Source organism: Phyllobates terribilis, unplaced genomic scaffold, assembly GCF_046119375.1.
Source record: "Phyllobates terribilis strain yellow unplaced genomic scaffold, ASM4611937v1 Scaffold_2__4_contigs__length_985480577, whole genome shotgun sequence".
Taxonomy (NCBI): domain Eukaryota; kingdom Metazoa; phylum Chordata; class Amphibia; order Anura; family Dendrobatidae; genus Phyllobates; species Phyllobates terribilis.
The window spans coordinates 779,575,288-779,600,416 of NW_027362762.1; the positions used below are offsets into that span (position 1 = coordinate 779,575,288).

At 44.7% G+C, this 25,129-nt stretch overlaps 1 protein-coding gene across 1 annotated transcript in view; it reads left to right on the top strand.

Moving 5' to 3' along the window:
* The window catches only part of DHRSX (dehydrogenase/reductase X-linked), a 724,432-nt gene that overhangs the window by 69,113 nt on the left and 630,190 nt on the right, over positions 1–25,129 (top strand). The window contains exon 2 of the mRNA XM_073667356.1: positions 22,203–22,310. Coding sequence (XP_073523457.1) covers positions 22,203–22,310 — 108 coding nt within the window. The remainder of the gene's footprint in view (positions 1–22,202; positions 22,311–25,129) is intronic.

Genomic DNA, 25,129 nt, shown 5'->3' on the forward strand with positions numbered 1-25,129 from the left:
TTGGACACAGCGCACGTGAGCTGCATCCAAAATGCTGCTATTCCTAATTGTGGGCACATACCCTAATGTCTCTGCAGTCAGGGTCTCTGCCCCAACATCATGCTATTCTCAGAAGGTGTAGGAAGAACCTGGTGACAAATTCCCTTTAAGTCTTCATGTGCCTGGTTGTATTACATTTCTGTACAAGTTCTGAGTTGTGCATAGCCGTAATCTTGGCTGATACTGTATCTTCATATGACCATGATTTCATACGGAAGCTTTTCTGTCAAATTCATAGAATCACAGAATGTTAAAGTTGGAAGGGACCTCCGATGTCATCTGGTCCAACCCCCTGCTCAATGCAGGATTTATTAAACTCTCAGATGTCTGTCAAGCCTGTTTGAAGACTTCCATTGAAGGAGAACTCACCACCTCTCGTGGCAGCCTGTTCCACTCATTGATCACTGTCAAAAAGGTTTTTCTGTATCTTCTCCCTTTCAGTTTCATTCCATTGCTTCTCATATTTCCATGTGCAAATGAGAATAAGAATGATCCCTCTACACCGTGACCTCAAATCAGATAGCTGTAGACAGCTATTAAGTCTCCTCTTAGCCTTCTTTTTTTGCAAGCTAAACATTCCCAGATACTTTAACCGTTCCTCATAGGACATGGTTTGCTGTCCACTCACCAGCCTGGTAACTCTTCCCTGAGCTTGCTCCAGTTTTTCAATGTCTTTTTTTTAAAATGTGGTGCCCAGAACTGGACACAGTATTCCAGATGAGGTCTGATCAAGGAAGAGTAGAGGGGGATAATTGCCTCACATGATCTATACTCAATTCTTCTCTTAATACATCTCAAAACTGTGTTGGCCTTTTTTGCTTCACACTGTTGACTCTTTTTCACATATGCTGTTGCTTAACTCTATTCCTCCCAATTTGTAGATGAGCTTTTAATTTTTCTTGCCCAGATGAAGAATCTTGCATTTCTCCGTGTTAAATACCATTCTATTAGTTGCTGCCCAATTGGTCAAGCTCATTTAGATCCTTCTGAATCCTTTCTCTGTCTTCTCTAGTGTTGGCTATCCCTCCTAGCTTTGCATCATCTGCAAATTTGATTAGTTTACCTTCAGTTCTCATATATAGATCATTTCTAAAAATGTTGAACAACACTGGGGCCAGGACAGAGCCTTGTGGTACCCCACTGTAAACACTAGTGATGAGCGAACATGCTCGCCACTGCTCGGTTCTAGCCCGAGCATCACGGTGCTCGACAAGCTCTGCGCTCGGCGAATATTTCCGGGTTGCTCGGGCAGGAACTCGGGTCCCCGCCCTGCATGTTTAGCGCTCTTTAGAGAGCCAATGAAAATGCAGGGATTGCCTGCCACACACTGTAATGCCGTAGCCATGTTGGTTGTGGCATTACAGTGATTGGCTGGCCGCACAGCGTCATCAGGTCTATATAAGACCTGTCGCCGCTATGCTCGTCACAGTCTACCCCGGAAACAGGCAGGGTAGGGAGAAGTGCTGCTGAGTCAGGGAGAGAGTTGCCTGTTAATAGTTAGTATATGTATTCCACAACATATATATATAGATAGATAGATAGACTTAACAGTCCTGAGGACTAATCCAGCTGCATATAATCAGTGTTAGGCAGGCAGGCAGTGTACGTGGCAGAATGCAGTGCATATAGCGCAAGAGGGTCCATTGAACATCCTGTCTGCTGTTGCAGTATTAATTAAAGATTTTTGTAGACATAGCCCCAGATATCAGGAGCCAGGGCAATTTTTCTTTATCTTAATCGTGGTTATTTGCTTAAAAAGCAATCTAGAGTACACCATTTTTCTGCTCCATTTGCTTGTTAGCACTACAGAATACAGCTATATCTGTTCCATATTTCAGCGATAAAAATCCAGAAATTTGAACTGAACGTGGAAAATATTGCCCTCCTTTTCCATTCTGTTACAGTTCGTCGGTCAAGCTATTCACACTAGGTGTCGGTGAAGAATAGTATTAGTAAATTACAGGCCTGCTATTTAAAAGCGTGGTTCTCTGTCAGACATATCACATATAACTGTGTTGCAAAATCAGCCATTTCTGCCTTCCATTTCATTGCAGTGTGTCGGTCAAGCTATTCACACTAGGTCTCTGTGTAGAATAATATTAGTAAATTACAGGCCTGCTGTTTAAAACCGTGGTTCTCTGTCAGACGTATCAGATATAACTGCGTTCCAAAATCAGCCATTTCTCATTAACGTGGAAAATATTGTCCTCCATTTAAAATGGGCAAGGTGCATGGCAAGGGACAGGGAAGTGGACGTGATGGTGCATGCTGAGGACGTGGCCGTGGGCAAGCTGAAATTGTGCCACAACAAACACCCACATCTTGTCGCTCAACTTTCCTGTCCCAATTACTATGGGACCGCAGTACACAATTATTGAGTGCAGAGCAGTGTCAAAAGGTTGTTGGTTGGATAGCAGATAATGCTTCCAGTCACTTTGCCACCACCACCACCCTGTCTTCCACACGGTCAAGTCTCAGTAGCCGTGAGTCTGTACTGCATATTCCTCATCCTGATCCTCCTTCTTCCCACCATGCCGAGTGCCCGGAGACAACTGATCCCACACTTGGACACTCAGAAGAACTGTTCACTTTTCCATTTGTAGATTCGGGCCTCTTGCCCAGCTAGCTTCAAGCGAGTCAAGAGGAGAATGCATGTAGCGATGCTCAAATATTGGAGTAGCCACGGTCACACGAAGGCAACGGTGGGAAAGTGCAATTACTGTCGCATGAGGTGGATGATGGTGATGAGACACAATTGCCAGAAAGTAAGGAGGAGGACCAGGGTGCGGAAGTGGAAGACGAGGTGGTGGATAATATAGTAACTGACCCAATCTGGCAGGAGGACATACAGAGCGAGGACAGCAGCACACAGGTGGAGGGAGGTGTAGCACGAAAACAGGCCGGAAGAAGCAGTGTGATGGCCGCAGACACAAGGCGGTAAAGCGTTCCTCATAACGCCAACACGACGGAAGTTGCCAGTACAACTGTTAGGTCTCCCCAAGCCTGGTTGTTTTTTAAAGACTCTGCAGATAACCCCAAAAAGGCCATTTGCACCACCTGCCAGGCCAGCATCTTCAGGGGTAGCAAAACTAGCAGCCTGGCCACCACCAGCATGATCAGGCCCATGGCAGCAAAGCACCCGACTAAGTGGGCCGAACCCCAGGGTCCAGAAATAGTCTGCGGGTGACACCACTGCTTCTTCCGCTGTTCTGCGTGGACGCCAATCTCCTGTCCATGGTGTATGCCAAAATGTCTCCCGCCCTGCATGTGTCATTGCACACTCTCAACTAGCACTGTCAGCAAGCACGTCCTTGTCCCAGCGCGGCATTCATTTCTCCCTACCCCAGTCCTTGGAACGCAAGCGCAAATACGCCCCACAGGCAACACTACTAAATTCACACATTTCACGAATGCTTTTGCTTGAAATGTTGTGTTACGCTCGCGCCCGGATTGACTGGCGTGAGCGTGATTAGTGATCCCACTGTACCATGAACCTAGGAGTGCTGGAGGGGCGTAACTAAGTATCAACCCAATCCGACCAAGGTCGCACGGCGGCTTAGTCGACTCCGTGGACCAAGGAGGAACTGAGCAGAGGGACCAGGTGCGACTTCAGGTCAGACCCCGGTCACAGTTGTTGACCCACACCGGGGAATGCAGGAACAGGCAAGTTAGACTGTCATACAGGCAGGTGGGTATTGGCAAGTACGGCTGGTATGCAGACAGGTGGGCACTGGCAAGCACGGCTGGTATGCAGACAGGTGGGCACTGGCAAGCATGGCTGGCATGCAGACAGGTGGGCACTGGCAAGCTCGGTTGGTATGCAGACAGGTGGGCACTGGCAAGCACGGCTGGTATGCAGACCGGGAGGTACTAGCAGGTTGGAGCGCAGGCTGGATAGGGTGCAGTTCAGACTGGGAGACAGGTACAGAGCCGCAGATGTGGTAGACAAGCAGAGTAAAGCGAAACCGCTGGAGCGGAGGACAAGGCAGAGCAGAGAGGAACTGCTGGTGCAGTGAGCAAGCAGAGCGGAGCGAAAACCGCAGGTGCGGTGGGCAAGGCAGTGCAGGGCGGAATCGCTGGAGCGGTGGACAAGGCAGAGCAGAGAGAAACTGCAGGTGCAGTGGACAAGGCAGAGCAGAGCAGAACCGCCGGAGTGGTGGGCAAGGCAGAGCAAAGAGAAGCCGCCGGAGCGGTGGGCAAGGCAGAGCAGAGAGAAGCTGCCGGAGCGGTGGGCAAGTCAGAGCTAAGAGAAACTGCTGGTGCGGTGAGCAAGGCAGAGCAGAGAGAAGCCGCCGGAGCGGTGGGTAAGTCTGAGCAGAGAGAAACCGCTGGTGCGGTGAGCAAGGCAGAGCAGAAAGAAGCCGCCGGAGCGGTGGGTAAGTCAGAGCAGAGGGAAGCCGCGGGAGCGGTGGGCAAGTCAGAGCAGAGAGAAAACGCCGGAGCAGTGGGTAAGGCAGAGCAGAGGGAAACCGCCAGAGCGGTAGGCAAGTCAGAGCAGAGAGAAACCACCGTATCGGTGGGCAAGACAGAGCGGAGCGAAACCGCAGGTGCGGTGGACAAGGCAGAGAGGACAGGGCTCTGTTCACATGGAACAGACTGGAAAATATAGGAAGATATGGAGGAAAGGAAAAGGGACAAGCAGAACCAGATACACACAAGGTACTTCCTATGAAGTAGCGAGTGGACACAAAACTCAATAGCAGAAGTACAGAGACAATGAGTTGTAGTTAGATGCTGGTTCAGATACTGCAGCAAAATGGAAGGTACAGACATAGAGACAAACAGGTAACCGGCTAGCATACAGTTCAGACAGGAACTGCTACTGCAAAGAGATACAAGAACTAGCCTGGGTATACAGCCCCCAGAGATGGCGGAAACGGACAAGAAGTCACAGATAACAGGTCTGGGTATGCAGCCCGCAGAGATGGCGGAAACAGACTAGAAGCAGAACTGGACCTGGCAACTTCAGAGTCAAGGAGCACACTGAATGTTAGTGTTGCTCAGGCACCTCCTACTGGGTGGAGGGGGTTTAAATATCCAGTGACTCACAGCAATAGGCTGTGGACACGCATTAGGGGTGCGCCCACAGCAGCTATAAGATTCAGGAAGTAACCCGGCCGCCGCCCTAAGCAGTCAGTCAAGAGACATGCACACAGCATGAACTGGAGCAAGATTTGCAGGCTGGACTGACAGGTAAGATTGCGGTCTTGCATAGTGGGAGGTGGTGCACTATGCAAGCACGCTGCCAGGGATGTTACATGTTGCCTTTTAGGCTTGTGGAGACGGAAGCTTTCCGCAACCTGATGGCGGTGGCCGTCCCTCGGTACACGGTCCCCAGCCGCCACTTGTTCTCCTGGTGTGCCGTGTCTGCATTACACGAGCATGTGTCCCACAACATTCACCATGCCCTCAACAACGCAGTTACTGGGAAAGTCCACCTAACCACAGACATGTGGATAAGTGCTTGTGTGCAGGGACCTTACATCTCGGTGACGGCACACTGGGTTAATATAGTGGAAACCGGGACCCAGTTCGATCTTGGGACTGAACTCGTCCTCCTGATGCCGAGGATTGCGGGCCCTGGGTTTCCCCCACATTCCACAGCTCCTGCACCTCCTCCTCCTCTTCAGCCTCCATCTCCGAAATGACCACATCAGTCGCAAGCTGGCAGCACTGCAGCACTGCCTCGGCCAAGTGGCAACAGGCTGTGCTGAAGCTAATATGCTTAAGTGACAAACCGCACAACGCTGAAGAGTTGTGGACAGCTCTGAAAGAGCAGGCAGATCTGTGGCTGACACCGCTGACCCTACAGCCAGGTGGCGGCTCTGAGGCAAGGCGAGCTCCCACATGTACCATGCCTGGCCCATGTGCTTACTTCGTGGTTCAGCGGTTTCTCAAAACCTACCCGGATCTGCCTGATCTGTTTGTCAAAGTATACCACCTCTGTGCCCTTTTTAGAGCGTAAGCTACAGCTTCCGCCGCCCTTGCCGTGCTTCAACAGCGTTTGCAGCTTCCAGCTCACCGACTGATCTGCGATTTCCCCACTAGTTGGAACTCTACATTGAAGATGTTGGGAAGGATTTGTGAATAGAAGAGGGAAGTTGTTGACTACCAGCATCAACAAAGCCATCGGTATTCAGGTCAGACTCCACACATAAAACCTCAGGAGTGGACATGGATGTCAGACATCTGTACAATCCTCCAAAACTTTGAGGACTCCACCATTACTGGTTGGTAACACTTCTAAACCCACTCTACAAGGAGAACTTTCTGTCTCGTATTAGCTCGCAGGACAGGCGTAATAAAATGGTGCAGTATGAGTAGGCCCTTGTTGCGGAATTATTTAAAAAATTCCCATCTGAAAACGCTGGCGGCAGAGGTCACAGTTCGTTGGGCAACCAAGGTTTACAGGCAAGAGAGACACAAATTCAATCCAGCAGAGGCAGGGGAACACTGTCAAAGTTCTGGGACAGTTTTCTCAGACCCTGAAGCACGGGTTTTTGAAGACGGTGAGGGAGTACCTTGCCGACCGTACCAACGTCCTCCGTGATTCCTCTGTGCCTTATAATTAATTATTGGGTATCCAAGCTGGACACGTGGTAGGAAATGGCTCTCTACGCCTCTACGTAGGCTCTTCCGCTAGTGTTTTGTCATAGCGGGTTTTTAGTTCCGCCGGTGGAATTATAACCGATAGGCACATCCACCTGTCAACTGAAAATACTGACAGGCTGACTCTTATAAAAATGAACAAGGGCTAGATTGGGCTGGACTTCTCAACACCACCGAATGATAGCAGCGTAACATAAACTCAAATACAGTGTCTTTTTTTTGGGGAGGTCTAACTCTATTCACATGCACCTCTGTCTTCACACCCAGACATGGGTATACGCTTCCTGATTTTGTCTGGTTGCTCTTGCCTTCCTCCTTCTCCTCATTCTCATCCCCCCCATCCTCCTCCATATCACCACCATATCTACCATATCCCCATATCTATGTCTCTTGCAAGGGACTTTGGAGTTCCTCCAAATTTTTGGCAGCCGTTACTTCACTGCATAGGCAAACAAACAATATAGGAGACCCACTTCCTAATAATGGGAACATTGTTTTCAGGAGGCCCTTTGACCTCTACGTCTCTTGCAAGGGACATTGGAGTTGCTACAAATTTTTGGCAGCCGTTGCATTCACTCCACATGCAAACAGTATGGGAGACCCACTCCTTTTTAATGGGAACATGTAGCCCGGCTCTATGTGTCTTTAAATTGTTAGTGGGGTTTTTCCCAAATTTTGGCAGCCCTTGCAGTCACAGCATGGGCATTATCACAATAGGAGATCCACTCCTTTATAATGGGAACATTTTTTTACTGAGATCCTCCTTTATGTTTCTTCAAAGGGGTATTGGAGTGCGTCCAAATTTTTGGCAGCCCTTGCAGTCAGTGCATATGCAATAACAGTATAGGAGACCCACTCTTTAATAATGGGAACAGCAAAGCATAGCCGACTGCTGGCCCTTTAAGAATAGTAAGGCTGTAAAAGTGTTTGTGACTTTCACAATCCCTCCTTCATAAATGAAACCGAATGTGTCTGATGAGGTTTCACACACCACATGGCCAGATAAGGTTGTAACATGTTAAAATTACATTTCCCGGTGAATGCATTTGTCACGGTTAAAAGCAATGCGAAAGTGAAAAAACGCATCAAAAACGCTACATGTGAACATAGCCCAAGGTGTGTGGAGGAGCATTTTTAGTTTTGGTTATTTATTTTGCCTTATACACAAGTCATTACCCTGGAAAGTATGTTCCTTAACATACAGTACAGACCAAAAGTTGGGACACACCTTCTCATTTAAAGATTTTTCTGTATTTTCATGACTCAAAGCAAAAGGTGGCTACTTTGAAGAACCTAGAATATAAGACATATTTTCAGTTGTTTCACACTTCTTTGTTAAGTATATAATTCCACATGTGTTAATTCATAGTTTTGATGCCTTCAGTGTGAATGTACAATTTTCAAAGTCATGAAAATACATAAAAATCTTTAAATGAGAAGGTGTGTCCAAACTTTTGGTCTGTACTGTATTTCCCAAAAAAATCCATTTTGGTTTTGTTTATGTATGTTTTATTGTGAGTCCGTAAAAGTGGCGTAATACCTCTGACAACATTGTTGACAGCAGTGACCTGGGAGTCAGAAATTTTTAGGCCCTCTGCAGACCGCTGGGAAAAGCAGACGGAAAAATGTTCGAGTTTCCCATAGACTTACATTGGGCTCGTTACTGGGACCAAGCACTCGAGCATTCCAATTTGCTCGACCCGAGCAACGAGTACCCGAGCATTTTAGTGCTCGCTCATCACTGTTAAACACTCTTCCAATTCGATGTGCAACCATTTATTACCACTCTTTGAGTATAATTACTATGAATTCACCTAACCGTAGCCTTGTCAATCCCATACTTGGTCATTTTTTCAATAAGAATAGTATGAGATACTTTATCAAATGCTTTGCTGAAGTTGAGATATACTATATCTACCGCATTTCCATGATCCATCCTTTCTGTGATTCCATCATAGAAGGAAACTAGAGTAGTCTGGCATGACTTGTTTGCTACAAAATCATACTGACTCTGGTTAATTTATTGTTATCCAAGTATTTACTTACATGCTGTTTAATAATTTGTTCAAAGATCTTTCCTGCTATAGAGGTAAGGCTCAATGGCCTGTAATTTCCTGGCTCCATCTTCTTTCCTTTTTTGAAGATAGGGACAACATTTCTTACCCTTCTCCAATCTTCTGGGACTTCTCCTATTCTCCAGGAATTTTCAGAGATTCTGGCTAGTGGTTCTGCAATTTCCTGTGCTATCTTTTTCAGTACCCTAGGATGTAATTCATTTGTATCAGGAGATTTAAATTAATTTAAATTAGCTAAGTATTCCCTCATATCTCTCTGTTTATAGATAGTGTGGATTATTTTATTCCTTCGATAGCTCATTGAAGATCACTGATGTTACATTTGCTTTCTTAGAGAACACAGATGGAATATAGGAATTTAAAAGTTCGGCCTTTTCCACATCATTTTTGACCACTTCACCCTTTACATCCTGTAAAAATCCTATAGCATCTTTGACTTTTCTTTTTCTCTGACATATCCCCAAAATCCTTTCTATTGCTTTTGGTCTCCCTTGCAAGCCTCACTTCATTACTGGCTTCAGCTCTTTTAATGCTTGCCCTGCATTTCCTGCAGATGGCATTATATTCTTCTTTAGATATGCCCCCCTCTTTCCATTTGATAAAGATTTATTTTTTCCTACAAAATCATAGGAGAGAGTGAAAGCTATTGCACCTTTATCAGATGCCACATTATAAAGCTATTATTCCCTATTGGCAAAGCACTGTAGGATGGTGCCAGATAGCGGCATGATACACCGGCACATGGACTGCCTGCTGCTTTGTAATATGGAACCATCAGCACTCCAGTTGCTGGGACAAAGGTGACATTGCAGCTCTCTGTATTTGTCCTTCAACCCCTTGTAAATGTAATTACGGTGTATTATTAGCTTTTTATTAGCCCATTGGTATTTTACATATATTTACAAATAGGTTTTGGCAGTTTGCTATTGATTTTACATAGCTTACTTATTATTCTTAATTTATGTGTTTTTCATATTTTTAACTCTGATCCAAAAATTTTACTTACTTCCTTCACATTTGCTTTCTATAAACCTTTTCATCAAGAAACTGTAAATTGTAATCACACAGGTATTTACAGGTGCACAAAGCCCATTGTATTTCACAGTGAATTACTATTCCGATATGTGTTTATAAAGTGTACATACGCATTTTTATTTGCTATGCATTTAATCTAAACTAATAGAAACTTGGGGAAAATGATTGGTTATATTAATCCATCCTCCATTTTCCTCAATTAGAAAAAAAAACAAATACAGAATTAATAAAACATCAGTTGACGTTTACGGAAATTAAAAGTGTACTGTGACATGAGTGTCTGTGCCTGCCCCCCTGTCCCTGCTTCTCTCTCTGGGTGGCACTGTGCCTTTGTGAAGTTGCCAAGAGCGGTAGGCATGACCGAGCAGCTGTTGGGTTCTGGCACTTTACAAGAAAACAGTGTCCCAGTCTGCGTGTGCTGTCAGGTGTGGGGTCTATTACACTCACTTATAGGCTGCAGGCCTCCGCTGTGTGCAGGCTTCCGTCCTCAGGAGCCACCGTACACAACTCAGGGGGCACAAAGTTTATTGCAATAAGCAAACGCTTACTAGTCAGTTCAAGTTCATCAGGTTGTAACTTGTAGGATAAGCCACAGCAATCATGTTTCTTACTTCCTTAGTACAACACATCTTCAGCTCTTTCCCAGGTGCGCTATATAAAAGGTGCGCTTTAAGTTCATGAATCCTTGTTCCACACTGCCAGTTATAAAGTTCAGTTTGATCTGGTCCATTTCCCTGCTCTCAGCTTGTATTTTGACAATATGTTTACATTCACATCTGTCCCTGACATTGACCTTCTGGTAATGACCCCACTTGACAACCATTCTTACTGCTAGCTTGCTCCACTGCCCAGCAACCTGCTCTGTGACCCCCATACCAGAGGCCCGTTTGCAAGTCCATATCCATGTGCAGGTGTTGAAGGGTAAAGGTCAGGACAACCTTTGGATCAGGTAGGCAGAGTTTTTAGCTTTAAGCCTGTCCATGGCAGCCGTATTAATAACTGTCAGGCTATCATGCACAGTATCCACATGACTTTACATTATCGTTATATAGGTTCAGACTGGTTTTACTTAAGTGCAATACAGGTTCCTGCACTAGTCGTATCATAAATCCCTTCGATGATATTAGTTCGAGTTTTTAGACTTGCAGTCAGCTTGGGTCTGATGACCATAATGCGGACGCATACAGCTGCCCTAAGGGTGCTAACAGGAAACCGACGTAAACTATTATCATTATCCCTTGTAACTTGTGTAATTTATCAAATATATTCATGTGCAGTGTTTCCTTTGAAATTAAGTATAGATGTCCTTGGGATAAGATGGTACCAAACAATGTTATCATCCATGCTAATTTTTCCCCACCTAATGTAAACTTTTAATGATCTGAAGGATGAGCATTTTGTAAAGCTTAATGATTATTATGCTATTCATATAAATAGATTTTCAGATACCATATTATGGTTCTCTGAGTCAATGAAGGGGGTACCCCATTAAGGACTGTTATCTATCAGGCAGAGGGTAAAGTGTCAACAAAGAGTGCCTCACGTTTGAGTAGTATAAGCTACAATCCATTAATTAGAATCATTATATCTTTAAATAATTCTCTGTTTTTTTTATGTATATCCGATTACTAGGGCACTTGGCCACAGGATACCCTTTAAGTAATTATTGTTGGGTAGCCCTTCTAACACAAATGCTCTAACCAATGGAAACAGTCTCTTTAAAGTAACCTGCCAGCGGATAAGCTAACTACCTTCAGATCTAGTGGTAATCTGCAGGAAAATGGCATTTAAATCATGTCATGCGGGATTACTGGAGCAGCAGTTACAGGCAGCAGTTATACTCTCCCTGCAGCTTCTCTCTTCTAGTCATTAGGGTGGTGCAGGAGACGGTTACAATCAGCAATCACTGCACAGTGTGACTGGTATAATTATGCCCCTGCACTTTGATAGACAGACTGCTCTGAAACGTGCGCGTGCACTAGAGACTGTCCACCAATGTGCTGGGAGGTGAGCGGTGACTGTAACAAATTCCTGCACTTCCCTGATGACTGAAAGTTTCTCATAGTCACTTGTACTATTGATCTATGTTGTTTTTTTTACATTCCCATTGAATGATAACTTTCACTCGGCCTGGTTATTATGAAGTGTTTCTTGATAATTCTTTTATGTTTTACTTCTAAAAAAACAAACTGTAAACTCCGTATTTGTTGCAGCAATATGTTGGGGATGTGAAGTGATGTTTGTCTGCCAAATATTCAATATTCTATATAGTAAGACGTGATTGGCATTGTACAATTGTTAGGGACTTTTAAACTGTTTAATTTAGATGTGTTCTTGATGTAACAAGATGTTCAAATACCATTTTTAATTATTTATTTTTTTAATAATATACCTTGTATTGAAGTAATGTATTGTAATCCTACTACACATATTGAACTTTTCTTTTCCCCTTATTTTAAGCACGAAGTGGAATTTTATGATTCGTTCTAAATAAAATATTAAGGACCTGATTCATCAAGACCGACATTGTCCACGCCGGTCTTGATGAGGGGGCATTGTGGAGTCAGAGGTGCATGATTCATTAATACTTTACTGACAGTTGCTTCATATGCCAGCTCCCTGACATTGATGTGGGCTCATCCCACATCTTACAACATTCAGCCATCATCTGTCTCTAACAATGGAGCAGAGCTGCAACTGCAGCTGTTCACCAGTCAAATTATTATTATTATTATTATTATTATTATTAATTTTTAACTCCTTTACCCACAAGGGTGTTTTGCACATTAATGACCAGGCCAATTTTTACAATTCTGACCATTGTCACTTTAATAACTCTGGAATGCTTTAATGGATCCCACTGATTCTGAGATTTGTTTTTTCATGACATATTGTACTTCACGATAGCTGTAAAATTTCTTCAATATGACTTGAATAGGGATGCAGCAGCATCACTGTGCTATACAGCCTGTCAGCAATGCACAGGGAGAAGTTACTTTGATCACGCACTGCGCATGATCAAAGTAACTTCTTACTGTCTGATGACCCGTATGTTGTCATGACGACATCCGGGTCACCATAGCAACCACCGGGACCCGGCAGAGACAGCGTGGGACGCCGGAGAGGAGGTAAGTATCAGCGCTTACCTCCCCTTGCTCCTGCAATGCTGCAATCGACTTCGATCGCAACATTTCGGGGGTTCATGTGCTTGACCGCACCTTGCACATAGTGCAGGATGTCAGCTGTGACAATCAGCTGACACCCGGCGGCGATCGCCCCGCACCGCTTGTGTGCGGGCGCGATCACATTATGCATAATAGTACCTCCCTGGCTCTAGCCCAGGGCACAAGGACGGACTATTACCACATATGTCAGAAAGGGGTTGAAGTACTATTGATTCCATGGTGCTGTAGACGAGGAGGGGTTACATACAAAATACAACTCTAGATTACAGTGAACAAACTACAATGACAGACTGAATAGTATCTTCAAAACAGAACGCATATTTAACAAAATGAGTATAGAGAAGACCCAATGCCTTCATACCTACTCAAAATATCTGCATGGGCACTCCTTAAGCGGTATGAATACTGAAAACATGGAGTCAAAGTCCATAAAAATACCATAAACTTTATTGAAATACAAAAGGCATACACAAATATAACTCAGTAGTCATATATTGATACAAAATCAATTAGAACAGAGACTCGGGTACCAAGGCATGAGTATCACACATATACACTGCTCAAAAAAAAGGGAACACTCAAATAACACATCCTAGATCTGAATGAGTGAAATATTCTCATTGAATACTTTGTTCTGTACTAAGTTGAATGTGCTGACAACAAAATCACACAAAAATCATCAATGGAAATCAAATTTATTAACCAATGGAGGCCTGGATTTGGAGTCACCCCCAAAATTAAAGTGGGAAAACACACTACGGGCTGATCCAACTTTGATGTAATGTCCTTAAAACAAGTCAAAATGAGGCTCAGTATTGTGTGCGGCCTCCACGTGCCTGTATGACCTCCCTACAACGCCTGGACATGCTCCTGATGAGGTTGCGGATGGTCTCCTGTGGGATCTCCTCCCAGATCTGGACTAAAGCATCTGCCAACTCCTGGACAGTCTGTGGTGCAACGTGACGTTGGTGGATGGAGCGAGACATGATGTCCCAGATGTGCTCAATCGGATTCAGGTCTGGGGAATGGGCGGGCCAGTCCATAGCTTCAATGCCATCATCTTGCAGGAACTGCTGACACACTCCAGCCACATGAGGTCTGGCATTCTCCTGCATTAGGAGGAACCCAGGGCCAACTGCACCAGCATATGGTCTCACAAGGGGTCTGTGGATCTCATCTCGGGACCTAATGGCAGTCAGGCTAACTCTGACAAGCACATGGAGGGCTGTGCTTCCCTCCAAAGAAATGCCACCCCACACCATTACTGACCCACTGCCAAACCGGTCATGCTGAAGGATGTTGCAGGCAGCAGATCGCTCTCCATGGCGTCTCCAGGCTCAGTCACGTTTTTCACATGTGCTCAGTGTGAACCTGCTTTTATTTGTGAAGAGCACAGGGCACCAGTGGCGACTTTGCCAATCTTGGTGTTCTGTGGCAAATGCCAAGCGTCCTGCACGGTATTAGGCTGTGAGCACAACCCCCATCTGTGGACGTCGGGCCCTCATACCACCCTCATGGAATCGGTTTCTAACCATTTGTGCAGACACATGCACATTTGTGGCCTGCTGGAGGTCATTTTGCAGGGCTCTGGCAGGGCTCCTTCTGTTCCTCCTTGCACAAAGGCGGAGATAGCGGTTCTGCTGCTGGGTTGTTGCCCTTCTACGGCCCCCTCCACATCTCCTGATGTACTGACCTATCTCCTAGTAGAGCCTCCAGCCTCTGGACACTATGCTGACAGACACAGCAAACCTTCTTGCCACAGCTTGCATTGATGTGCCATCCTGGATGAGCTGCACTACCTGAGCAACTTCTGTGGGTTGTAGAGTCCGTCTCATGCTACCACGAGTGTGAAAGCACAACCAAAATTCAAAAGTGACCAAAACATCAGCCAGAAAGCATTGGTACTGAGATGTGGTCTGTGGTCCCCACTTGCAGAACCACTCCTTTATTGAGGGTGTCTTGATAATTGCCAATAATTTCCATCTATTGTCTATTCCATTTGCACAACAGCATGTGAAATTGATTGTCAATCACTGTTGCTTCCTAACTGGACAGTTTGATTTCACAGAAGTTTGATTTACTTGGAACTATATTCTGTTGTTTAAGTGTTCCCTTTATTTTTTTGAGCAGTGTATATCTAGGACTGGGAGAATATATATTTTATATCACCATTCCATAAAGTGCAAATACATATACAGTACAGACCAAAAGTTTGGACACACCTTCTCATTTAACCCCTTTACCCCCGAGGGTGGTTTGCACGTTAATGACCAGGCCAATTTTTACAATTCTGACCACTGTCACTTTATGAGGTAATTACTCTGGAACGCTTCAACGGATTCCCCTGATTCTGAGATTGTTTTTTCATGACATATTGTACTTCATGATTTTGGTAAAATTTCTTCGATATCACTTGCGTTTATTTGTGAAAAAAACGGAAATTTGGCAAAAATTTTGAAAATTTTTGAATTTTCAAAATTTGAATTTTTATGCCCTTAAATCAGAGAGATATGTCACACAAAATACTTAATAAATAACATTTCGCACATGTGTACTTTACATCAGCACAATTTTGGAACCCAAATTTTTTTTTGTTAGGGAGCTAAAAGGGTTAAAAGTTGACCAGCGATTTCTCATTTTTCCAACAAAATTTACAAAACCATTTTTTTAGGGACCACATCACATTTGAAGTCACTTTGAGAGGTCTTTATGACAGAAAATACCCAAAAGTGACACCATTCTAAAAACTGCACCCCTCAAGGTGCTCAAAACCACATTCAAGAACTTTATTAACCCTTCAGGTGCTTCACAGGAATTTTTGGAATGTGGAAGAAAAAAATGAACATTTAACTTTTTTCACAAAAATGTTACTTTACACCCAATTTTTTTTATTTTCACAGGGGTAACAAGAAAAAAATGGACCCAAAATTTGTTGTGCAATTTCCCCTGGGCACGCAGATACCCCATATGTGGGGAAAAACCACTGTTTGGGCGCACGGCAGGGCTCGGAAGGGAAGGAGCGCCATTTGACTTTTTGATTGTAAAATTTGCTTGAATAATTAGCGGACGCCATGTTGCGTTTGGAGAGCCCCTGATGTGCCTAAACATTGGAGCTCCCCAACAAGTGACTCCATTTTGGAAACTAGACCCCCAAGGCACCTATCTAGATGCATAGTGAGCACTTGGAACCCCCAGGTGCTTCACAAATTGATTTGTAAAAATGAAAAAGTGTTTTTTTTCTTCACTTTTTCATTTTTACGAATCAATTTGTGAAGCACCTGGGGGTTCCAAGTGCTCACTATGCACCTAGATAGGTGCATTGGGGGGTCTAGTTTCCAAAATGGGGTCACTTGTGGTGGAGCTCCAATGTTTGGGCACACAGGGACTCTGCTAATGCAACATGGTGTCCGCTAACAAATTGAATGGAAAATCGGCTCAAATTGTTAGCGGACACCATGTTGCGTTTGGAGAGCCCCTGTGTGCCTAAACATTGGAGCTCCCCCACAAGTGACCCCATTTTGGAAACTAGACCCCCCAAGGCACCTATCTAGATACATAGTGATCACTTGGAACACCCAGGTGCTTCACAAATTGATTCGTACAAATGAAAAAGTGGAAAAAAAAACACTCTCACAAAGTTTATACAGCTTGATCCCGTACCTGGACCTTTTACTGGGCAGGTACTGCCGGAATCCAAGCCGCCCCTTGAAAGAAATTAAGGACTCATCCACGCAGATGTCCCTTTGGGGCACGTACACTTCACCAAACTTGTTGTTGAAGTGCTCGATGACCGGCCGAACTTTGAAAAGACGATCAAAGTTCGGGTCATCGCGTGCAGGACACCTTGCATTATCTTGGTAATGCAAGAACTTGTGGATGGCCTCAAAACGTTTCCGGATCATCACCATTCGGAACACTGGAGTGTTATACAAAACGTCAACACTCCAGTGTTGCAGAATCTCTGTTTTTTTCAGGATCCCCATATGAAGGACCAGGCCCCAAAACTTCATCATTTCTTCTGCGTCTACAGGAGACCAGTTAGAAAATGATGAAGAGGGGTTTTGTTCCAAAAATTGATGAGCATACAAATTAGTTTGGCCCACCATGAGGTTTATAAAATCCTCAGAGAAAAAGACTTTGAAAAAGTCTATTTCTGTGAGGCCGGTGGTGTCAAACTTGATTCCTGATTCCGCCACGAAAATTCGGGGGGTGAGGTCCATATGAGGTCAGTATTGGGGGGCGCTGGAACATCTTCTCTCCTGCGACGACTGCAGGGCGGTCCAGGAGAACCTGAGGAAGAAGAGGAGGAAGAAGAGTAGGAAGAGGAGGACGATGAGGCGTCAGAAAAGCAAAGAAATGTGGGTTCCTCGCACTCTCTGTCGGTCTCAGTGTCGGAGGCAACAAAAGAGTATGCCTCCTCCGCTGAATAGCGAGTTTGGGATGAGCCGGCCATTTTTTTTTTCCCCGTGTATGTGGTGCGTGTGTGTCAGTTCTTTATTTAGTGTGTGTGTGTCAGTGTGCTTGGTGTGAACTTTTTTTTCCTGAAAAAAAAAAAAAGAAAATAAAAAGAACTACCGTAGGTGGTTCAAACAGCGAGCACGAGTGCGGATCGGTGAACTATGTCACCAATCAACTCTCGGCAGCTGCTGGGTGTGTGCGCGGATGTGGTGTAAAGGTGGGGGGGGGGGAATTGACAGGGACAAGAGAAAGAAGAGAAAGAAAGAAAAAAAGAAAAGTTGTGAAAACAGCGAACACAGAAAAGAAAAAAAGAAAAGTCGTGAAAAGCAGCGAGCATGGACGTTGATCAGTGACGTAGACACTGCTCAGCGCTCGGCCGCTGCATTACGCACGAAAAAAAAAAATTGGTAAAAGGAGGGGGGGGGGAGAGGGGTGGATGAGGGGAGAATGAGGGGAGAACAGAGATGCACTTACCAACGTCTTCTCTGTTCTTCTTTCAGCAGGATCAGCAGCAGGTTCTGGAAGAGGCTCAGGAGCAGGATCCGCAGGATAAGGAGCTTGAGACCGACGACCCAGGAGACAGGAGCAGGAGTTCCAGGACCCTGGACAGCAGCCGAACACCGAAGCTGAAGATCCAGCAGCCTGAAGAGCTCATCAGATGCCGGAGCAAGAGATCCAGGACCCTGGAGAGCGGCAGCAGCGACTGGAGCAGGTAGGAGGAGGTCTTGTAGTGTCACAGAAGATTGTGGAACTACAAGGCCCAGCACAGAGTGATCAGACATGACCGCTCTGTAGAAATCCTCACCATGTGTGAGGATCTGCAGGCCGGTCACAGGGGGATCACAGGGGGGTGACAGGGTGGTGACAGGCAGGTCACAGGCCGGTCACCACCCAATCCGGTACTCTGGTGTGATTGGTGCGATCGATGTCATCATCAATCAGAGATGGCTGGGGCCTGGGCACGCACCACAGGGGGTTACAGGGAGGTTACAGTGAGGTGACCACCGTGTCACCTGTGTTCATGTACTCTGATTGGAGCGATCGATGTCATCATCGATCGCTCCAATCAGAGCTGGCTGGGGGCTGGCAGGGGGCTTGTATGACTTCACAGGGGGTCATGGGGAGGTGACAGGCAGGGCACAAGCCGGTCACCGCCCCGTGACTGCCCTGTTACCGCGCGGTCCCACTGTGATCAGTGCGATCGATTTGATCGGCGATCGCACCGATCCTAGCAGTTTGGGGAGAGGGCTGGGTTTACTAGGCAACAGCCTAGGATCGGTGCTCTTAGGAGCACCGATCCTAGGCTGCACAGCACTGTTTCCGGCAATCTGATTGTCGGAAACAGTGAGAAATGCTGTGATTGGCTGTTCAGAATAGAACAGCCAATCACAGTGTTCGTGGGTGCGGGGGGGCGGCGCCATCCCCCGAGCTGCCGGCGCCATCTACCCTGAGGTAAGATGGCACCGGAATTTTAGTTTTATCACCGCGACTTCGGTCGCGGTGCCGCTTTAAAGATAGGGCGTACTAATACGTATCAGGTCCATAAGTCCCAGGGCACAGATACGTATTAGTACGCCTTGGGTCGGAAAGGGGTTAAAGATTTTTCTGTATTTTCATGACTAATAAAATTGTACATTCACACTGAAGGCATCAAAACTATGAATTAACACATGTGGAATTATATACTTAACAAAAAAGTGTGAAACAACTGAAAATATGTCTTATATTCTAGGTTCTTCAAAGTAGCCACATTTTGCTTTGATGACTGCTTTGCACAGTCTTGGCATAAAAATTCAAATTTTGAAAATTGCAAAATTTTCAAAATTTTCGCCAAATTTCCATTTTTTTCACAAATAAACGCAAGTGATATCGAAGAAATTTTACCACAATCATGAAGTACAATATGTCACGAAAAAACATTCTCAGAATCAGGGGGATCCGTTGAAGCGTTCCAGAGTAATTACCTCATAAATTGACAGTGGTCAGAATTGTAAAAATTGGCCTGGTCATTAACATGCAAACCACCTTGGGTTGTAAAGAGGTTAAAAGTCTGATCTGTAAAAATAGAAAATTATTGAACCCATAAGTTAAACACGGTAAAGAAAAAAATAATCGAAATTCCAGAATTGTCCCATATACCTCAAAATGGTACCAATAAAACTAAGAGCTCAGCATGTAAAATAGACCTCACACAGATCCATTAACTGAAAAATTAAAAAATTATGGGTCTTGGAAAATGGTGACACTAACCAAGCGTTTTCTTAACCACTAATATATGCAAAATTAGACAAATTTGGTATTGCCGTACTTATGAACTTGACTTGAAAGTGTTGTTGATGATTTCTTCTGGTCCTTAGCTTCAAATTAACTCCAAATTCAACATTTAGTCTGTCTGCAGCTGCTTCTAGGGCAGAGGTCCCCAACCTGTGGCATTAGCATCAAGCTGGCAAATAGCTATTAAGAGCAGGTCTCCATATGGTTACTTTTCAAAGCAGATCTGGACGCTCATATACTCGGTGGAAGTGGGGTGAATATATAATTTCCCTAACTGGAGGTAGAATGATACTAGAAGTTAGAGGGATGCTTGAAGCTGGATGCAATAGTGTGGTAAATGTGCTTAATGTAAGAATACTAAATGTGGGTAAAGTGGCCCCTTCTGGATGTAAGTATCCTGCCTATAAAGGAAAGGGCACCAGTCATGGTGTGCGTTGGCTGTCTTGATACCAGGTTCTCGGTCTCACTACCGTGGAGGGGATGGGGTACTGAATGAGGCTCGTGACCATCTCCCAGAGCTGAATGTGGGTTTCGCTATAAGAAAGGTTGAGGACACTACTCTAGAGGGAGCTTATGGCTTTCTGAATACTGTTTATATATTAAAATAAATTATGGGCTCCTAAGGGCTTATTCAGACTTCAGTGAATTTTCTTGTAAGCTTAAAACAATCCTACTTTAATAATAGTTTCTTATCAGAATGTCATCAGTGTTTGGTCAGTGTCTGTTTTTACCATCAGAGTTTGGTCAGAGTTTCATCAGTTTTTCTCAGATGAAAAAAAGCTGATGGAGGTTTGTCAAGCTTCTCCTATCAAACATTCCAAGAAAAATTTAGCAAAGCGTTTGACAAATTATATCATGCCATCCTTATTGAAAAATAACCAACTATGGAATGGACAAAACAACTGTTAGGTGGATCCTTAACTGGCTTTGTGATCGGACCCAAAGAGTGGTAATAAATGGTTGCACATCCAGTTGGAAGAATGTCTCAAATAGGGTACCACAAGGTTCTGTCCTGAGCCCCTTTTAACAGGGACAAATGCAAAGTCCTACATCTGGGCAAGAAAAATAAAAAAAAGCATATACAGAATGGGAAGAATAGGGCTAAGCAACAGCACGTGTGAAAAAGACGGGTATACTAATAAATCACAGACTGAACATGAGTCAACAGTGTGATGCAGCAGCAGCAAAAAAGGCAAACACAATTCTGGGTTGCAGTAACAGAAGCATACAGACTAGATCACATGAAGAACCTTATCCCCCTCTACTCCTCTTTGGTCAGACCTCATCTGGAATACTGTGTCCTTTTCTGGGCACCACATTTTGGAAAAGACATTGAAAAAATGGAGCAATTTCAGAGAAAAGCTACCAGGATGGTGACCGGTCTACAAACAATGTCCTATGAGGAACAGTTAGACGATTTGGGAATGTTTAACTTGCAAAAGAGAAGACAGTGTGGAGACTTAATAGCTGTCTATGAATATCTCAAGGGCAGTCACACTGTAGAGGGATGAAATTGAAAGGGAGAAGATACAGATTAGATATTAGTAAAAACTTTTTGACAGTGAGGGTGATCAATGAGTGGAACATGCTGCCACGAGAGGTGGTGAGTTCTCCTTCAATGGACGTCTTCAAACAGAGGCTGGACAGACATCGGTCTGAGATGGTTTAGTGAATCCTGCTTTGAGCAGGGGGTTGGACACAATGACCCTGGAGGTCCCTTCCAACTCTAACATTCTATGATTCTATGAAAAAAGAACAGTACATGGATGGTCTCCGAGGGCTATCTATTTTTTTTTCAGGGACCCATAGATTACTTTTGCGAGTTTGATGCGACACTCGGATAAATATGGATCAAGTCTCCGTGATTGTGTGCAGACCACTTTGTCAGAGGAAAAAATCTGACTTGTGAACTACCCCATAGACTATCATGGGTATGAGTGCTATACGTGAATAACACTGATAGCACTCGTATGAGAATAACTGATTATTATTATTATTATTATCATCAGACAACTGATGTCTGAATGAGCCCTAAGATACATTAAGAAGTTGGCTCAGGCCTTTGGACCTATTTAAATAATACAAGAAATTAAATGGTTTACTGCTTTTAGAATCCATTATAGCCTTTCATATCACTGCTTCTAATTACTACTTTTATAATGTATATCTGTTATTCTACAGTTGAAGCTAAAGTGGGAAAGAAAATGTCAAAAATACAATTGACTTCTTCAATATTTATGACTCATATCATTTATATTCATTTTTCCTTATTTTAGTAATGTCTAATAAATGTGTAAGGGCTTCTTTGTGTCACAGTATTTGGGTAGACGGCGTGTCATAGGGATATACAGTATGTATGTGAAAGCTTAAGATGAAATGACATTAAATATATGCAGTGCAGATGATATGTGCCACCCACAATAGAAATATAATCTTGCACATTCTCATAATTACTAGGGAACATTAAGGTAATGTCTGTTCTCAAGTAATTTCTCTAAAATATTTACCAATGGTTTATTTCTTGCAGTGCTCCCTCGACAAGATGGAAAAATTGCTATTGTCACTGGAGGTGCAAAAGGCATAGGATACTACACTGCAAAACATTTAGCAAGACTTGGAATGCATGTGATAATAGGTAGGTCCTTAATTTTCCCTTGCATTCTGTATTTATGTCAACAGGGGTCTATGGACTAGCTCCAGCCCTGCTCTCATTACTGTAAAATTATAATGGGGGCCAACAGAATGCCCCAATGTCACTATTCCAGAGGAGACCATGTTAACACTAACTGACATGAAGATAGGTGTTATGACTCACCAGGTGAGGTGGATCCTACAAGCCTGAGGTCTGTGTGGGAAATCGGACTACGGGCGTGCAGCAGATCGGAGGGGGATACGGACAGCCAAGGAACAAGAGGCCGCAGGCAGGCAGGCAGAAGACGTCAGGAAACCATAGGCAGGGGATGTGCAGGAAACTGCAAGCAGGCGAAGGATGTCAGGAAATCGCAGGCAGGCGAAATGCAGGAAACCGCAGGCATGCGGAGGATGTGAGGAATCCGCAGGCAGGCGAAGTGCAGGAAACCGCAGGCGGAATGCAGGAAACCGCAGGCAGGTGGAGAGCCTCAGGAAACCTCAAGCAGGCAGGTGCAGTGCAGCAAACTGCAGGCAGGTGGAGAACCTCAGGAAGCCTCAGGCAGGCAGGTGGAGTGCAGCAAACCTCATGCAGCCTGATGGAGTGCAGTAGAAGCTGAGAAGCAAGCCAAGGTCCAGCAGTGGAGAAGTCTTAATGTAAGGGCGCAGTCAGACAGCCCTAAAACATGGACAACGATTGCATCACAATGCTTAGACTGGCCAGTGGCTCTCTTAACAAGAGCGTATTTCTATGCAGCTGTTACGCTCAGGTCAGGAGAGCCGCAGGCCAGTCCATGCACTGGGATGCGTTCGTCGTCCATGTTATATAGCCATCTGACTGCGTCCTAATACCAAGACACAAGGGTGTGTCTCAGTGTGAGACTTATATAGGCCCGGGCTGATGCTCACATGGGATCAAGCCAGGCCATCTGCAAAGCCCGAAGTGGAGCACAGTAGAGTCCTGCAGACTGGGGAGAGGGAAGCAAGGCACGGATTCGGGATAGGTGCGTAACAATAGGGTGAAGGTTCACAGTGCAGTACCCAGATGGCACTATCTGCAATTAAAAACGTTCCCCCTTACCCTTCCAGTCAGGGGCCGCTCACCTAACCAACTCAAATCTCTTGCTTGGCACTAAGGAGGAGCAACACTTCAGAACATGTGTCTGAAAACAGTTTCTAGTTTGTCCTCTTATCCTAAGTCATGTGGCAAGGCTCGTTAAAGGGTTGATACTGACTTATAGGATTGCGTAAGAGACAAAGTTCTCTTCTTTCTGAAAAGGCTATTTGAACATTATTGTAGTCATTCATGGAGTTCTGGCAGAATATGTAGTCATGGCAAGTACCATACAGAAGCAATATAAGCAGTAAACCACAGCACTCCAATATAATGCAAAGTAGAAATGTTTTTATTGGGAGATCAGCATTTTTTTAGAATCCAAAACATGAATGACAGCCAACGTTTCGGTCCATTCCTGGACCTTTCTCAATGCCTGTGTGAGATAGTTCCCACATGTGTTACTGTCTCCATGGATGCATTATATTGGAGTGCCGTGGTTTACTGCTTATATTCTTGGATTTCTTCTGGTCCTACTACAAGGTAACAGAGAAAACCTTTGGTGAATCTTTATACCTAAAGAATATGATGCTGAGACACAGGGAACAGTCCAAGAAGGCTTAAGGGGGTGTTTCAGTGTGCACAATAAAAAGCTTCTATATTTAGTAGATATTTTTTAGGTTATTACTTGGGAAACAGCTTATTATTTACTGACCCAAAATGTGATGCTTACACCTCACTGCCTAGGGTTACAGCTAGTGATGAGCAAATGTGTTCGGATAAGGTGTTATTCCAGTATCTTGGGCGTGCTCTGATAATATGTTTGAGTCCTTGCGACTGCATGTTTTGCAGCGGTAGGTAGACGCATCACATGGTGGGATTGGCTAACAAACCAGCAATCCCCTTATGTGTTGCATCTATCTACCGCTGCAAAACATGCAGCCGCAGGGACTGAAAAATATTGCCCGATCACTACAAGATACTCGGATAACACGTTGTCCGAACACATTCGCTCATCACTAGTTACAACCAGTAGTTACACGTCACTATTCTGGTTGAGTGTGCTCAGTTCCAGCACTGATATAAGAAGCTCTGCAGTGAGGGAGCACAATATAAAATGCCCAAAGTGGTGGAGGATTAATAGGGAGAACAGCCTGGAACAGATGTCAACAATTCATAATGGTATCCGTAGCCACTTGGGCTGATGCTGAAGGCAAGCTAACCTTTGCAGTGCCAAGAAGAAGCACATAGAGAGAAATTGGAGTAACCTTGTGGTTATTACAGGTAGGATTGCAATGTCAGGTAACTCCTGACTTTACAGGATTCACTATTCACAGTAGCTGCTGGTCACAGCTCACCTTCTCCACCCTACACATTGACTTCTCCACAGGTCTTTGGGCAAGCCCATTACACTCTTCCACAGAAATCAAAGACTTATGTTAAAATAACTCCTGTGATTATCCATGTGGTTGCTGAAAAGAAGACATCTGCACTAGTGATGAGCGAGCACTAAAATGCTCGGGTACTCGTTGCTCGAGTCGAGCAAATTGGAATACTCGGGTGCCTGATCCAAGCAACGAGCCAAATGTAATTCTATGGGAAACTCGAGCATATTTCCAGCGCACCCCCCCCCCCACCCGGAGGTCTGCAGAGGGCCTAAAAATTGCCGAAATCGATGGGAACAGTGCTCAAAAGACATGGGCACAGCATGGGAAAGACCCCTGGAACCATCTCTAACTCCCAGGTCACTGCTGTCAACAATTTTCCTGGAA